Source organism: Gouania willdenowi, chromosome 13 (genome assembly GCF_900634775.1).
Source record: "Gouania willdenowi chromosome 13, fGouWil2.1, whole genome shotgun sequence".
In the NCBI taxonomy this organism is placed as follows: Eukaryota; Metazoa; Chordata; class Actinopteri; order Blenniiformes; family Gobiesocidae; genus Gouania; species Gouania willdenowi.
In genome coordinates this window covers 26,520,571-26,538,836 of record NC_041056.1, presented here as the reverse complement: position 1 = coordinate 26,538,836, position 18,266 = coordinate 26,520,571, and the positions used below count along the sequence as shown (strand labels likewise).

Genomic DNA, 18,266 nt, shown 5'->3' with positions numbered 1-18,266 from the left:
ACTACAGCCAACCAAAAAACCTAATTTTAAGCGTAACGGCTTATTATTTTATACCGTGACATAACCACGACAATATCAAGGCACTTTTAATACTGCAGTATCACAATATTGTCAATACTGTGACATTCCTAGTAAAGAGTAATGGAGCTAGAACTGAACCTTGTGGAACTCCATGATTAACTCTGGTGTGTGCTGAGGAGAGATTATTAACATGAACAAAGTGGGTTCTCAAATAGGATTTAATCCAATCTATTGCTGTTTCTTTAATGCCAAAAAACACTTTCCAGTCTCAGCAGCAATAAATTGTGATCTACGGTATTGAAGGCTGCACTGAGATCTAAGAGCACCAGAACTGAGACCAACCCTCTATCTGGGGCTAAAACGAGATCATTAGTTACTTTTACTAAGGCAGTCTCTGTGCCACAATAGGCTCTAAAGCCACACTTAAAGCTCTCATATAAATTGCTCCTGTGTAGATGGTCACATAGTTGACATGCAATGATTTTTTTAAGGATTTTGGAAACAAAGGGAAGGTTGTAGTTGGACAAACAACTTGGATCAAGATTAGGCTTTTTAAGGAGATGTTTAATTGCAGCTGTCTTAAAAGCCTGTGGCACATAACTTGTTACTAGAGATGTGCTGATCTAGTTTACCATATTGAACACTTACCAAAAGGGTTCAATAAACGACATACATGAATAAATTCATGAAATCCTCAAAGTCAAGATGAGATAGACCAATAAATGGGAAAAATGTATCCAGTGTGGAACAAATTGATTAAAATACTACCCAGTGTACAGTTTCACCAGACTTATTTCATAAAGTAATTTGTACATTCTCAAGAAACAGTACTTTGTGGTTGCTTGTGAGTGTGTAGTATTGTTTTTGAAGGAAGCGATGGAGAGGGAAAAACATGGTTGTGTCTCAATTTATTCTGCATCTCTCTTCGCCATTCCAACCTTGGCTTTAACTGCAATCTGGAATTTTTAAGGAGTGCAAAATAGTGCACATATACCAGTAGTACTTATGGAGATCCTCAAAAGGACTTTCTCATCACTAAGTGGAACCAGCTGGCAAAAGATGAGGGATGCTTAAAGGATAACAGCCAAGTCTTTCCTTGCACAGCAGGTCCACATGTGTGGCATTTCACAACCACGATCAGAAGACACAGATCCATCCATCCATTTTCAGACCCACTTATTCCTGTTTGTCAGGGTCGCGGGAGTCTGCCGGTGCCAATCTCTCTCATTGGGTGCTGGGGGGGGGGGGGGGGGGTACACCCTGGACAGGGCACCAATCAGAAGACACAGATAAATTATACTATTCTTTATACTGGTATGCATACATTAATACAACTACACGATGTTAAAGGAGATTCATATTATCTAAATGATGCTGCCTTTTGACAAATTCTGTCTCAATGCTTCGTCAAAAACCTGTAATATTCTTTACAAGGTGGATTATGGAATCAAAAAAGGTCGTTTTTACTTTTTATAAAAAGATATGGGAATACTTTGGTTGTTTGTGACAGCTGGGAGACTTTAAAGCAAGTGTGTGACAAGGTTATTTCTAAAGCCTTCATTAGTGTCAGAGCGCTGAGAGATCAGCCAGAATATGTGCCATTTTAGGCACAAACAACAAAAACACACCACGGGGCCTGGTGTAGCTGACACAGTGTACAACATTTGACAACCAAACAATATTAAAATATCGTGCTGATCTAATTACAGAATTAGGTCATGTGTTTGTGGCTGCAGAGACCAACACAAAGACTGCCTCTCTTATCCAGGCCACTGCTCATCGTTGTCAGACTAGAAAAAACATGGATGAATCATAAGTAGGCTCTTTCAGACTGTCTCCAATCACCTCACTGCTGGGAAAATGATGAGGAAAGTCATGATGGATATAATCCCGGTTTAACAAAAAAGAACGCCTTGGTCCTAAAAGACATGAGACCTCTGCACCTAAACAAAATATCCGTGTTTTGCTACATGAGCAAGGAACACAATGCAAAGTCAGATATGACAGATCAAATTTGTGCACAAATCCACGTTTTTTTTTTTACTTGGGTTAAAAGAATCACACAGACATATGCAAATACATGGCGAATCCATGCTTGAACACGTGGGATGTTTCCTTTTCAGGCGACATGGAATAGGTTTGAAAAGGAACATCTCTTTGATAAAGAAGAGAAAATGAAGAAACTAAAAAGATGGAGGGAATGTGGAGCCATTCTAGGCAACAACAAAACATCACTCACTGAGGTATTGGCTAAAAAAATTCTGCAGAAGATGATACTTGGTAGTGCAATCCCCCGCCTTGGATAATGGAGCATCGTAATCTGAAAGATAATCAGAACAGCAGGCTCGGAAGCAAGAGAGAGAGAGACATGGAAGCTTCTTCTCGTGGCAGATGCTTTCATGCTGCTCCCCCTATCAAACATCTTAGGACATTCATCCATGCTTATTCAAGATTAAGCATTTTTTGAAGTACAATTAAAAAAACAAGGTCGGGGTGACCTTAACTGCTCTGAAAGGTCTCTTCACTATCCTTCTATTTTCTAAGGTCATTACAATGTTAAGAGCCTCTGAGGTGGACATCAAACCCGTTGTACCATCCTTAATTTACATTTCGCTTGCACTTTATTCAGTAATTAATTCATTTGTGTGCAGCGCATATTTAACTTTACAAACCCCCAAGGCTACCAAGCGTGGACAACATCATTTAAGGGCATGCCAAACAACATTAATCGTGTTTTTATCAACATATGACAGCATTAACAACACTCTTTCACACAATTAAAATATACAGTAATTCAAATATTTTTTATTACTACTGTTCCAAAATATAGGATTGCACATTTAATGACATTTACGTGAGTTTTGATGAAGAACAGTCCAAATTTTTGGGGTAGGCTTAAAATGTTTCCTTTTTCAAAGGAGCTGTGCAAGATAAACAGGTTGGGAACCACTGGGTTATTTAAAAACATTTTTAATAAAACAGACTTAATCTAGCTCTAAGTGAGAAAGTCACCCAATAGAAAATATTTCAGGCAGTGTGCTTACTGGAAGCCATTGTTGAACTTACCGTAGCTGGTTATCATGGGTTTAGGTGCTGGTAGATCCACAGCTAATGCACCATTCATGAATCCAAAATTGGTCCCTCCGTGGAACATGTAGAAATTGATCGACACGCCCATTTCAAACAGTTTTGCAACCACTGACATCATAACTGTAAAAAGTACAAGAAATCACTTTAACATGTTGCTTAATATCCAACAGAGTGAAAAATCTAAATTCCTCCAAATACTAAAAAAAAATGTTTTTTTCTTCTCAATTGACAAATAAGGAAGGAGGAGAAACTCTATTTGACTTCAGCTTTACCAAGACAGAAATAATAACTCAGTGATGGGGTCCATTCCCATTCAGTTGAAACAAGGACGAACCTCTGCCACACATTCCTTGATTTCATTACAGGGCATTGCTCCAACTGATATAATGGGCTGGCCTCCCTGCACAAATTAGCTATACCTATATAATGCACAGAATGTAACACAGTGGAGTGAGTAATAACATATTGAAATTAAGCTGGAGTTGCCGAATTAAACTGGGTAGAATTATCTGAAAAAGGTGCATGAGCCTGAGTGAATACCTGTGGGGAGGGTGAGCCTGAATGGACTGGTTTTGTGTCTGTGACCGACCACTGGGCAAGCTGCAGTGTGCAGATCAGTTCATATCTCTGCATATTCCAGAGATCATTTCCTATCTGTGACACTGATGCCGTCACAGATAGGATCTTATTTTCCTTTATTGAGAAGAAAATACATAAAGAATCAAACTGCTAGCCCCTTTCATTTTTAGAACCCATCATTTCAGAGGCTGCTGGGAATACTTGGGGTAGAATTGAGACTTGGAGCTCTACAGCTGTGTTTGAAAAAAGAGCTTTCTGAACAAACAAGAATAGGAGGAAAGCTAAGTGTGGATGCCTCGAGTTTTTACCAGTGTGAAATAAGTGCAATGACTTACATCACAACTGTACATTAAGCATGAAAGATCACGATGATGACTACAGCATGTGAACCATGTCATAGGCCTGATCGGTAGAATAGAATAATCTGAAATAATCTCACCAACAAGCCATTTGAAAAGACCTTTACACTTAGACTATTAATACTTTTAGAACCAATGAGTAAAGTTAAAGCAGGGTGATAATAACAATGTTTATTTGTGTAATATGATTATATATTTGTGAAAAAAAAAAAAAATATTTATACTTCATTATCCTGTGATTTGTGTGGAATAATAATCTGACTTCTAATTTAGTCACCAATGATAACTCGCTTTTTTAAGCAATTGGTTAATAAAGTATGTAGGATAATCCCTTTTGTACAAAATTTGGTTTAAGACTAAAATCAATATAACTGATAGTTATGGTATTTGGATAAACAACTGACGCTGTTAGCTTGCTAGCTGTTTGCTAACCGCTTTGACAGCTGTTCAAGAAGCTCATCATTCTGAGATCAAAGTAACAAATCAAATACATTTAGAAAAACTATTAAATCTGTTATCTCCTATTATCCTTGGTGTCAATTTGACACTTTTCAATGTTTATCATTCAACAGTTTTTTTTTTGCTTAATATTTCATGACTTTTCGTAATTTGATTAGTACAATTATGATTTGAACACATATTGCGCGCATTGGTGTTCCTCTATGGTCAATTTGATCCCAAGCTTTAGCTGTGTGTGTCACATGTGTGACCCCAAATATCTAAATAAACATGTTTGGAAAAGGGGGGTCATCGACATCAACCAATATGTTTAGTTGTGTGAGAGTCATGAATGTGCACCTCAAATTAGAAAATATTTGGATGAAAGATTAAGATACACTAACTCTACAACTAAAAGTTTGACCTGATGGTGGTGCTGCAGGAAAGATCATATCATTACCACAACCAATAGGGTTCATACTCTTGTGGTCATTAATGTTGTCAGTACATTTGAGAAGATTTGGGTAAGAACTATATAAGATAAATTAATTCTAGTTTAAAGGTTTGTCCTGATGGTGGCGCTAGAGAACAGGTCAAGGTTCCATTATCAAGCGGTTATTTATGTATTCAACAAATAAAATAAAGTGCCTGACACAAAAACCAGGTCAACAATTTTCTGAAAATCATTATCTGGAGACAAATATCCCTGGGGTCAGATTGACGCCATGAGCAAAATATAATATTTGAGGAAAATAGAAGGGTTAATAGATTGTAATTTGTATATTGAACGCTTTTAAATTTTGAGAAATACAGCCTCCTTTTTAATTACCATTTGCAGTTAGGACTGTACATAGTTAGAACATTAGTGCTTCTCAGAAACTGCACAAAAGTTGGTCAAAAAAACAACAGCTGAAAACCTTTATGTAGGCTATAAAGTAAACGACTGCTTACACAATCTATTAAGAGGATGAACTTTACGCTTGCTCTGAATAAAGGGCATGTAAAAGCTTGATTTTGTCCTATTATGTCTATGATGTACACATACACATACAATAAATAATGGTTTAATGGTGTTAAAAGGATTGAAATCATCATGAATATCCATGTCTTTGTGTAGCAACAGCAGACGGAACACACAAAGGTTTACCTGAGTTCTATTCTGGTAATGGGTTTCAGTGAAGAGTCCCCTCACATCCACAGCCAAAGTCAGCAGGTTGGAATACACGCTTTCATTGGTAATACTAGGCTTTATGCTCCTAATAAACCTGCCTTGCATGAAAGCTATATACAGTAAATCCCTGACAAAGCTATAAAACAAGTAAGAAGTGGTCATTTGCTAAGCTACCCATCCCAGACGCACTGACTAGGAACATTAGAGACCCCACAGCCGGAGGACGTGATATTACACAACCCTCACAGCAATGACTTTGTCTTTACAAAGTCCCTCCTGAGGCAAAATACTATCTTATTCTCATTTAGAAACAGTTTGTCTGTTCTGTTTTACACTCAAAGCTTCAGTGGTTTGCAGCAGAAAACCTCAGTGTAAACCCTACATGCATTACTGACCTCTGTATAATGTGAAAATATAGCACATTGTGTCCACAGGGCTAATAGTATTTGTTGCAGTCCCAGATATAGGTGAATATGTATTCGTACAATTATATTGAAATCATGTGACAAAATATTTCTAAGATAATAATAACAATAACAAAAGTGAGAAGCGCCGTCTCCTCACTAATCATTGATGAAGTTTGCAAAGTCCTCTTTCATTGTTTCTCATGAAATTGGGTGAAAGGAAACGACTTTTATTTTTTTTGAAAACTTTGTTGTTTTCCAGCAACAAAAACACAGGCAATTCATTCCATGCAAACATGGCTGTTCTTTGCATTTGATTGGTTCTACACGCAGGTAGCACAGCCCTCATGTTACTGTTTTGCATAGTAGTTAAATAATAGTCAGAATCTGAAAAAAAAAACATAATTTATTGTAAATTACTTCCGATTTTTTAGTTAGAATAATAATCCTGATTAATTTTATCAAAAAATATTTCAATCTGCTCTTGACAGTCGATAAACCCAACTCATTATGCATTTTTATTACATTGGTTCTGTATGAATATATCCCAAAACTATCCAAGCTGCTTTATTCTGGGCAACCTGTAACCTGACTAAGTCAATTTTTTACTTGTGTTTGCCCAAACAACAGAAGCATATTGCATCTGGGAAAGTACTCGTAACTGAACTAGTCCTTTGGTCAACCATTGTAGAATATATTTCCTACAGTGTTTGATGCCCATACTAAATCAAACATGATAGCATCATTCCATTTGGTCTTAGATCCAGAAAAGCACGCACTGATTGTGGTGTTAGTTTGTTCTCTGTACCAGCCACTTCTTTTTTCAGTGCATCACGAGAAACAACCGACTTTTGAGTCTATGAATCTCCGGCGGTGTCCGCTATGTTGTAAACAAAATTCTGAGCCGCTACGGGAAGCAGGAGGGTCAAATGTCATCGGCTGCTGGTCCTTTATAACGTTTTTTTACTTGTTTTTTTTTTTTGTGAACCTTTGCATTTTATACCCCTGTTTTTTTTATTTCCTATTCACTGTGATTTTTGGCACTTAGAATATTTGTATATTATGTAAAATTATATTAATAATTGGGAAAATTGTCATGAAAACATTTGACAACTAGGGGGCGCAGTGATCCCCCCTCGCCACCTTTCCTTACGACCATGCGATTGCTGATCGGGAGCTGGTCGTTAGGTGTTAATTGCTTCTCTTTTGACCCCATGCACACTACACAATGCACAACACACAATTTAGCCGAGACTTAGCGCGATCCCAAAATTAGTCGCACAAGTGATAAATTGGCTAAAAATGGGCTAAAATTGATTTCGTTTAGTGGATTTCTTCACCCACTGCTGCATCACACTGTTACTACATCTGGAAGGAGATTGGAAAATATGTCATGGTGAAATATTTTACTGTGGGAGTCCCCCTTAATCCCACTCAGCACAAATGTATGGCCCTGAGTGAAGGTAAGCTCTCTTTTCAATTTGTGCAGCATGTGTCAGGTCCAACGCACACAAAAGGTCATACTTTAGATTTGGTCTTTTCTTTTGCTTTAAAAAATAAACCAATTAAGTATTGAAGATCTTCAAATAAGTGACCACTGTTGTATTGTATTTAATCTGTCATTCACACTGGCACAGACTACTTCCAATGTGAAAAAGCAGAGACGCATTCTTAATAAATTTGTAATCAGTGGGTTTTCTGCCTCTTTTGACCCAACTACTTTTGCTAGTTGTGATGATGTTGACACATTTATGACAAACTTATATAGCAATTGTTTGACTGTTTTGGACACAGAAGCACCAGCTAAAATAACTCTAGGTTTTCATAAGAAACCTTGTCCATGGTTAAATGAAGCCATTTTTAGCTTTAGGAGAAGCTGCCGGAAAGTGGAACCTTTGTGGAAAGCCACAAAATTAGAGGTGCATAGACTCCATCTTAAAGAAATGATAATGGAGCTAAATGAAATAATAAAACATGCTCACTCCGCTTATTTCTCAAATACTGTTTTGCGTAACAAGAAAAACCCTACAGTCTTGTTTGACACTATTGAAAATCTTGTTGCGCCCCCATCCCCCCATGTGCTTGTGCACACACAGGATGACTGCAATAATTTTTTTTATCTTCTTTATGAACAAAGTGAAAGACATTAGGGCCAGTATCACTCCCTTGGTTAGCTTATGCTCATGGTCCTCCTTCACTCCTGTCAGCTTACAGGATGTTCAGGTTTTAGTAAGAAAGATAAAAACCTCATCGAGCCCTGTGGACATTGTTTCTACTCCTCTGTTCTTAAATGTTTTTGATGCTGTTGGTCCTTGGGTGGTAAAATTGATAAACCTCTCACTTTTATCTGGCTCAGTCCCCAGCTTCTTTAAACATGCTGACACTGTAGATTACGGTATACTGATTGATCGACTCAAATCTGAGATCGGGTTTTCTGGGACTGTTCTCTAGTGGTTTACTTCATATATACATGGAAGAACTTTTAATGTTGTTTTTAACAATGTATTGTCTAATGTGTTCAACCGGTCATGTGGAGTTGCCCAGGGCTCTGTTCTGGGGCCTGTTCTGATTTTATTGTACCTGATGCCTCTTGGTCGGTTGATCAGTGATTTTGAAAATGTGTCTGGTCAATTTTATGCAGATGATATTCAGTTGTATTGCTCCTACAATGACTCAGAGTTTCACTTTTTATCTGAGTTCTTGAATTGTGTAACTTCTATCAAAAACTGGTTGTCATCAAATTACCTTCAGATAAATTGCAATAAAACGAAAACTCTGATCATCACTCCCGATAAAAAGATCCCCCTGATAAAGAACTTCCTTGGTGATCTGGGCTCATTTGTGAAAACCAGCCTCAGAGACCTTGGGGTTTGATCAGTCAATGTCTTTGGTGGGACACTGTCGTCAACTGACCAAAAACTGTTTTTTATCTTCTGAGAAATATCTCTAAAGTGAGGAATTTCTTGTCAAAATCAGATCTCAAAATGATCAAACACTTGTTCATATCGTCTCGCATTGATTATTGTAATTCTGTTTTCACTTGTTTCAACAAGTCGACTATGAACAGACTTAAGATAGTACAGAATGCTGCTGCCGTACTTTTGATTGGTGCACCCAGAACAGCCCACATTACCCCCATTCTATTTAGTCTTCATTGGCTTCCGGTCAAATTTCACATAGAATTTAAAATTTTAGTCCTGACTTTCCGTGTGTTGCATGGCCAGTCCCCTCAGTATATCACTAACTTGCTGTGCCCCTACACTTCAGGGCGCATCCTTCGGTCTTCAGGCCAGGGTCTCCTCAAGATCCCTAAAACCCGGGGAGACCTGGCATTCCAGGCTCTGGCCCCCAGACTCTGGAATGACCTTCACCAGTCCCTCCGGGAGCTTGAATGTGTGGACTCTTTTAAGAAACATTTGAAGACTTCACTTTTCAGAAAATATCCTTTTTATGATGCTGCTCCTGTTGTTGTAAATTCACCTTTGTTTTATTATCCTTTTATGATGTTGCTCCTGTTGTTTTAATTTCTACTCTATTCTGTACAGCACTTTGTGATTTTTAGCTGCGAAAAGCATTTTATAAATAAAAATGTCCTTACTTATTTACTATGGAGAGAGAGACTGCTGTGATGAATGTATAATATCAGAGGCATTGATTCATCATCAATACAGACAATTTAACACATTTAACAGCGGAGACAAATAACATTTCAATATGTCTACACCAAAATTAAGATACTTGTGATTATTTTCAAAATAAATGTACACTTCCACCATTTCATATGGTTTTAAATCTTTTGATGACAACCTTTTTAGGGCTCACAGTTGAGTTGTTTTACAGTTAAACAGTGCCATCTAGAGGCTGAACAAGTATTTGAAGATGAATGAGCGTTTACTCAAAATCCAGTTGACTCTTGAAGTCAAATATCCCTTGAACTCAGACATCCATGCTGCCATTGGTAGAAACACTGCTGACAGCTGTTAAAGACGCTCGCTTTCAAACCTCAGTTCAACCCTGCTTTAAATATGTATTCATTTATAATTACCCAATATTTACAAGGAGTTTAGTGAGCCACAAATGTACTGAAACAAAACAATGAAGTTGTTGTACATCTATCAAACACTCACTTCCGGTAGTGATTAGTTTCAAACATAGACTTTATTCATAGACACCTAATGAAGTGCTGGTTCACGGCTCAACTAGTCTGAGGAACTCTGATGGTCTATTTCTCTATCCTAATCTGTTCATCCTTCTATCCACTAACACCAACCAGTCGAAGCAGAGGGGTATTCCATAAAGCGGGTTATGTTCAAACTCTGAGTATGTTCAGGCTCAAATGAGGGAAACTCTGAGTATCCCATTCCAAAAAGCAAGGTATGTTCTTCTCTGAGTATGTTACCCAGGCAACATTGTCCGTGAACTAAACCTGGTCGCTGGCAGGTTTTATCAAAGAAACCCTGGGTTTCTACCTGGCTCCGCCCACCTGAACACCGTTTCTGAACACTTTAATGAACCTGAACACTCTTCTCTGAAACACATTAGTAACATCACACACCACAGACGTGTTCACATCATTACTAATGTTGTGTTGCTTTACGTCTTTTTTTTTTTTTTTTTTGTGATAACGGTAATTTCCTTTATAACATTGTAGATGTAGATCATTAAGTGAAAGTCACTGAGAGGTTGATCTGCATTAAAACATCTACTGACGTCTGTAGTAAAGTTCACTGAATACAAACCTGTGGATAATATAAAGGAGGAGATGATAATTTAAATAAATCAACTTTTAAGGCTCGATTGTTGTTTGATATTGCTATATAGTTAAGTCTGTTGATCATACATCTATGAAGGTATGATGGCGCAGTTAAGTGTGATGCTGCTCTTGAAAGCAATGGGTTGTGGGTTCGCGTCCTGCTTCAGTGTTTTTTTAATGACATTTTTTAGGACGTTGAGATGACTCTGGCGACAACATTACATTAATAATCAATATAAATGATGTGATATGAAGCAGCAGCCACTGTCTTTATATCCAGTGTAACAGGAGGACTCTCTATGCAGCCATCCTATGCTGCTGACACGTCTCCTCAGACACACTTTATTCATATTATTCACCGCTCGTCACGTTACTGAAGCAATAAAGTGATGAAGTGACCAAAAAGTGTGATTACTTACGGGTGATTTAAGCCACTATAGTCACCGAAGACTGAACGCACCTTTAGAACAGGCTCATATTCATCAAACAATGGCTTATTTCACCCATCAGGGTGAATAATACACTCTTCCGTTTGGTTCTCATGGCAGTTTGAGTATTCTTTGATCCATTGATGATGACTTTTTATCGCGCGCGTGCACGTAAGTAACCCAAGGTTTACATACTCAGGGTTGATTGACCCACTTCATACCAGCTGTAATGGAATCCGATACCCAGAGTTTCTCATCGCGGGGTATGTTGACCCAGAGTTTATGGATAGACAGAGTTTGTTAACCCGCCTTTATGGAATACCCCTCTGATGGCTGCCACCTCTGAAACTGGTTCTGCTGGAGATTTCTTCCTGTTAAGAGGGAGTTGTTTCTTCCCACTCTCGCTAAATCCTTGTTCATGTGGATCTTGTTGGGTTCTTCCTTTCTTAATATGAACTTGATATTTTGTTCAGTGCATTGAGATGACTTTGTTGTGCTTTGCGCTATATAAATAAAGTTGAATTGAAATCAAACATCGCCGTGATATTGGATGGGTCTGAGCTAGCACTAGAGAGCATCTATGCCGGTGTTTTGTGCAGCTTTTGGTTGCAATAACCGGTGCAGTAGTCATTATAGATCCCGTGGAATTACCTTTCACAAATAAGATTGAACATTACTTTTGGTTATTGTACCATTTATAATATTATGTCATCGTAATTTACGTTGAGACGTGTAATGTTATTAGGTACTCTCTTACTCATTGTCTCTTGCTGTTTTTTTCTTCTTAACATTTTGAAGGTTTCCTAGTGATACAGGCTTGAGGAGGCAATGGAAAGTTGTTTTAGAACGGGAGGGTTTTGTTGCTAGTGATTCATCAAAGCTCTGTAGTGAGCACTTCAAACCTGATGATTTTGACAGGACAGGTCAGATTGTCAGGCTTAGAGATGGTGCGACCCCATCTGTCATCAACTTCCCATGTAATTTCCAAAGAGTAGGTGTATTTTTTACTCTACATGCTAACAGATAGAGACCCTTTCCAAAAAATTAGAATATAATGGAAAAGTTGTTTAATTTCCATAATTACATTGAAAAAATTAAACTTTCATAGATTATAGATTCAGGGCTCACAATTTAAATGATCGCCTTTGACATGATGTGACATGTTTGTGACCCAATGCAATGCTGGACAAAACAGTGCACACACACCATGGAGCAGCTTTTATTGGACTCACAATCACAATAGTCTCTTAAATAGCCATGTGTTTTACTGCAATGTGCAGTTTTTTGGCTGAAGACAACAAGAAGTGTGTGGATAGCAAAAGACAATTGTAACGGTGATCACTGATCAGCCTCTCCAAGAGCAAGGCATGAAGTCTGCGTCTATAGACACACCCACTCATGCATATGCATGAAGGCCCCAAAACAGCCTGTTTTCAAAGGACTAAAACCCCAGAAAAAAGGCGAGTTTGGGAAAATAAACCTCAAATACTATGTTGTTGGGATTTTTAGAACAAATGGAGATGGGTGAAAAATAGCATCATACTGGACCATTAAGTGAAGGAGTTGTAAACATCTGAGAATCTGAGGGTGATGGTTTAAAGATGGAAGGAAAGTACATCTCTGAGCTCTCAGGTGATATGGAGAATCAACCAATCACAATGCAAAGCCAGATTCACCTGCGGCTCTTCATTCAGCCACTCACTAATTGGTATGGATTTTGGGTTAAGACCAAAATAATTACCGGTAAACACTTCATATCTATGGCAAGGCAAATGTATTTGTATAGCACATTTCACACACAAGACAATTTATTGTGCTTTACATGATTAAAAAGTGTGACAGAAAACATTGTACAGTTAAAAAATTAGTAAGATTAAAATCAGCAGTAAAAACATTAAATCAACAATTTTATGATTAAAAACCTCCCCTAATCATAAGTAGAGAAAAAAGTGCATTTAACTTGGATTCCAAAATGTTCCATTGGATGTGAATTGTAATGATTGATTGTAAATTAGAAGGAAAATGTATTATGGTAAAAATTCTGAAGGGACTTGATTTATATAGCGCTTTTTATGACTACACTGAAGTAGTCCCAAAGCGCTTTACAATATGAACTCAATCACACACCAATGTGACTGAGCTGCCATGCAAGGCGCTGTCAACCACTGGGAGAAACTTAGGGTTCAGTGTCTTGCCCAAGGACACTTCGACGCATAGACAGCGTCCGAGTCTTCAGTTTGAGAAAAGCAAATGAATCAAGAAAGAGCCTAAAGAACACAAAATGCAAAAAAAACAAAAAAACAACTAGAACAAATAACTCCTGTGAAGAGTTTTAACACAGTGGCAATGTCACTTAATCGTCCAACCCTTAGTCTCATCCTCACTGGACATCAACAGTCATTCCGTATTCAGGTGTGGTTGTGAACTCAATCTTACCATCTGTTTCACGTTCTTCAAACACCATGATCTGTGACAGGAAAAGAAAAATGCACAGGGGGAGTGAAGAAGAAAAACAGAAAAAGACTTCAATGAGCTGTTGTAGATAAAATTGTTGAAATTTTTTTTCAGGCACAGCAAATAACTTTGTTGATTGTCCACTGTTACTAATAATGGGAATTGGCTAAAACTAGAACATTTCCAAAGTCCTTTCGAGAGTAATATGGTTGTATGCATTTGGTTTTTCTAGCTCAATGAACTTTAAAGATGCCAACACAAAGTTTCGAAATGACAGAAAATTTGTTTTTTTCTTCACTATTCTATAGCATTGAGTGAACCGTGAAATATATACTGTAAGATCCACTGGTATTGGGGAAACCTGAAAAACATTAAAACTCTGGAGAAACACTGCTGAACAGACAAAAGGAAAACATTCTTACAGGTCTTTCAAGGTCTCTTTAAACTAATCAGACTTAGTAAAGAACATGAGTCACCTGGTTCAGGCTTTTAGCATATTCTCAAAAATTGCATTACTTTGTCCACTCTACAAAGTGCTCTGGTTTCCTAAACTTTCTCCACTAACCAGCTGAAGACATTTGTCCAGTCGCACCAGCTCTTTGTGGATTAGGTGATTCTGACACATTTTCAGCATTTTAGCAAATATATAAAGTTTTTTCTTAAACTTTATGTATTTTCAACTCATTATATTACTCCCTGTGTTTGTGTGTGTGTGTGTGTGTGTGTGTGTGTGTGTGGTTGTGTGCGTACGTGCGTACCTGGTTTTCCCCTATCTTAAGCCAGGGGCCTGGGACATAGAGAGTTTGCTGAGGACCGATGGACCAGTAGCGTCCTAAATTTTGGCCGTTAATAAACACAACACCTTTTTTCCAAACCTATAAACACAAACAGTCACTACCTGTCAAAGTGCACGAATCCGTAGCAGCTCAGAATAGGCAATTGAATTCTTCAAACAATATAGTGCAATTTGTATAATTGCATAAAAACAGATTATTGATTTGTTACATCATCTGACCTGAGCATGAGAGTCAATTAAAGATATTACATTGTGAAATTATCCAATAAATTGTTTGTGATGCAGCATTTAGGAACTATTGTCCCTGTAGGCTTCATGAGTAATATCAACAAGCTCTACAGTATGATGAATGTCAAAGGGAAATTATCATTGATAGTGCTGGAGAATTTTAAGGTTACAGCAATAAGATGCTCGTGAACTTTACATTTGATCTAATTGCATATGCAAACAATGTGCTGCCTACAATCATATCATCATGAGCATTAAAGTAACTTTACCTTCTTTTGCAGATGTAATGCAATGTCTAGTTCACTCTCCTCGGACTTAAATGGCACATTTCATACATTGTCATCTGTGTTCTGAAGCCAGAGCTAGACTCTGATAGTACGGACTTCCAGGTTACGAACCTCGCTTCATCTCTCCACCTTTGTAGGTTTATTGATTATGTTTTGATCGACCTTGTTTAAAGTAACCTAATTTAAATTATCCTATCTTCTGTAGCTCTGATGAGATGTTGTTGGAATGTGACATTCTAATAACGTTGCACCAACAGACTTTTATTTTGTAAACCGGAAGTTCCCACTGAAACGGTTGTTTTTGAGGTAGCTAGCGGACTGTGAATGTGTACCTACGAGGCACGGACAAAAGGCTGGAATAAAAAGAACTAAAGGACAACAGGGACTGAGTTTTTCTTAGTTAGCCAGACACAACAGTTCAAACACTGAGCAGGTGAAGATGATTAAAGCTGATCATGTTTTCACGGAGCACAGCTGCGCTACACAAAAAACGAACAGAGCTTTACAGGCACAGCGAAGTTAAACGAGCACTGGTGGCTCTGTATTTAGGAGTCAGTGATGATTTGTGTTATTTTTAGACGTTCTTGGTGGTTTAGGAGGGCGGTGCACCTAATAAGCGGTCCCCGGAAACATTTCCCATTAAGACAACGTTTCTTGCCCCACGGTGAAGGCGTTTCATGACGATTTCCACGTTTAACCGTTTTCATTGGTCGATTCAATGATTCCGTCCTCAATTCCGGATCTGCGGATTTTATAGGGCCCTACCTTTGCCTCTCCTATCATCCCACGGTACCTATGCACAATCGGATTGACTTCCCACAACTGAATCTTGCCGTTTACCTCATTCATTCCTCCACAAATGTGTTTGGTATTGATTTCACTAACACGGCGTGGATAAAACGTTTGAACTCTAAAGCCGACTCTGTCTCTGCATCTGGGTTCAGACTGGTTTCTCTCATACAACAATTGGCAGTTATGTGGACCATGATCATTCACACTTTACAGGCTCACAAGAAATTTCTATCCCCATTAATAAAGATACAGTAGGTCGACATTCATGGGCACCACTATTTTTTCAAATAATCACGGTAAAATGCAAAATCCATAATGTTTAAAAAACCAACCCGACACAACTGTGTCAATAGATCAGTCTATTGCGAACTGAGATATGAATTGATCTTTGAAACTGATTCAGAATAAATACATTGATCCGAATCCCCTCCAAAATGTAATGGAGACTTCCATGTCCTAAGGTTTATTTTTGGTTAGAATTTCCGCCAAATCCACTAAGTAATTTTGACATAATCCTGCTAACAGACAGACAAACAAACAAACAAACAAACAAACAAAGCAGGTGAAATTATTACCTCCTGAAAAATGTCTTTACTGCAAGTTAAATTTGAGGGATGTCAAATCCGATTCCCCTCTTACATCATGATATGATCCTTGACCGTGTGTCCTACTAAAGAGTGACTGTCACAAAAAAGCTGATTCATCACTACACAGCTGACATGTTAGGCTTATTGAAAATTACATTATCAGCCTCCACAGCAAACCTTCATCAAAAAAGCTGCCATACGCGACCAGAAATGCTACGATAACGTAATAAACAACTGTGCTCAAACTTTGAGGGATGGTGGAGGACATATCAGCAGATTTTAACTTTTATACATTTCTACCTGCAGTGATGTTATACAGTATGCTGATTAGTTAGAAAATACAAGGATTTGGAATACAGCAAGCCAAATATTGCAGAGTTTAGTTTGATGTGCTTTAGTTTTTGATTTTACATTTTTTGGAAGAACTGAATAATTTGGTATTTTCACTTCATTGCTCAACATTACTAGTTCCGTGCCCTAAAAGCGCTGAATTGTTCTACTCACAGGGAGTCTGATGAAAGTGTCTTTCGGATTTCTGTTCAAATACATCCTGCCCTTGAAAAATGCTGGAAAGGATGTTTGCTGCCGCATGGATATCCAGCTCCCTGAACCCTCAAGTCTGAAGAGGTGAAGAAAAACACAAATATCAGCCGTGTTTACCAAGCCTTCTGTTGTGAATCTAATTTCTGAAAATCCATCAGCCCTTGACTTTAAGGAGGCATGTTTGTCTGGCAGTGGAAATGTATATCCTTTGAACAATATTTATTTGTTGAGACACTGATGGCAGGAGAATAAATCAGTTTCACTAACACAAGATTCTATTTTGCCTCGAAGTAAATGTTCTCCCTCCTTCCTTGGGTATGAATTTGTAATGTTGCCACAGTGAGCTGCAGACCTAGACATTATCAGAGACATACTGAGTTACAGTCAAAGCCTTTTAAACAATTGACAATGTCGGAAAGGTTTTGTGCGTTGCATTTTAGGATGTGGAGTACCGTAAACGGATGCGTGGAAGTGTTTTTACTTCAGTCTTACTGTGATATTATCTGTTTGCTCCCAACAACTCTGCCAAAGTGATTTTCCAACACATTTCAGATTTTTTCATGGACTGAAAATTGCAGAAAAACATTAAAGGATGTTTATTTCAGAGCTTACAGGGAAAGATACAATTCCGACCTGAATTGAATGTCTCACGGAGTGAGGTGATATAATGGGGAATTGTACGTAGCAGCTTTAAATTGTCTTCACTGAGTAGCCTTTTCCTACACAATGTTGGCATAATGCTTGAATAACAAAAACACAAGATTGCCCTGTGTAATTATGATGGATAACAAACAATTGAGTTGCAGAAAAACACAACAAAGAATAACAAACACGGAGTGAAAACAAGGTAATAAATGAGAGATACAAACCTGTTTATAAAGCCAGGATTCATATCCAGACTATGAATAATGAAGCCTCGAAGGGGAAGCTCGTTGAACTCAATATCTCCAACAATACCTAAAAGGTGAGTCAAAGCTGTGAGTCAAAGCTACTTTTTGAAACAACTACAATAGCCTCCATTTTCACAACTGTTTGGTACCTTTGCGCTGATTGTTCAAGGTTTTTCCATAATTCACCCGTCCACAGTTCTCCACCAGTAAACTAAGACTTCTTTCTTCCTTTAGTAGGAAAATGAATAAAACATACTCGGGAGGCATTCATGATAAATCTCAATAGCAATAGAAAGAGTTCACAAAACAAAAAGTTTGGAAACCAAAACTTTGCTGGGTGGATTTTAGTAATAAATCCTTCTCGATGTAGCAGACTTTTACAAATCAAATGATACCATTACAATCATCACTTAAAAATGAGCCGACTTAAACCAGATCAAAAAAGT

At 37.9% G+C, this 18,266-nt stretch overlaps 1 protein-coding gene across 3 annotated transcripts in view; it reads right to left on the bottom strand.

The window, feature by feature from the left end:
* Positions 1-2,178: 2,178 nt before the first annotated feature.
* LOC114474055 (beta-galactosidase-1-like protein 2) overlaps positions 2,179-18,266 on the bottom strand; it is a 34,496-nt gene continuing 18,408 nt past the window's right edge. Inside the window, exons 13-18 of one of the 3 annotated variants that reach the window (XM_028463965.1) lie at positions 17,970-18,048; positions 17,800-17,887; positions 16,892-17,006; positions 14,456-14,572; positions 13,680-13,710; positions 2,179-3,231 (exon numbers count right to left, since the gene is read on the bottom strand). In XM_028463965.1, coding sequence (XP_028319766.1) covers positions 3,062-3,231; positions 13,680-13,710; positions 14,456-14,572; positions 16,892-17,006; positions 17,800-17,887; positions 17,970-18,048 — 600 coding nt within the window. In that variant the 3' untranslated portion in view covers positions 2,179-3,061. Of the gene's footprint in view, positions 3,232-13,221; positions 13,711-14,455; positions 14,573-16,891; positions 17,007-17,799; positions 17,888-17,969; positions 18,049-18,266 lie in introns of those variants that run through there. The other 2 variants (XM_028463963.1, XM_028463964.1) reach the window with 2 other exon arrangements.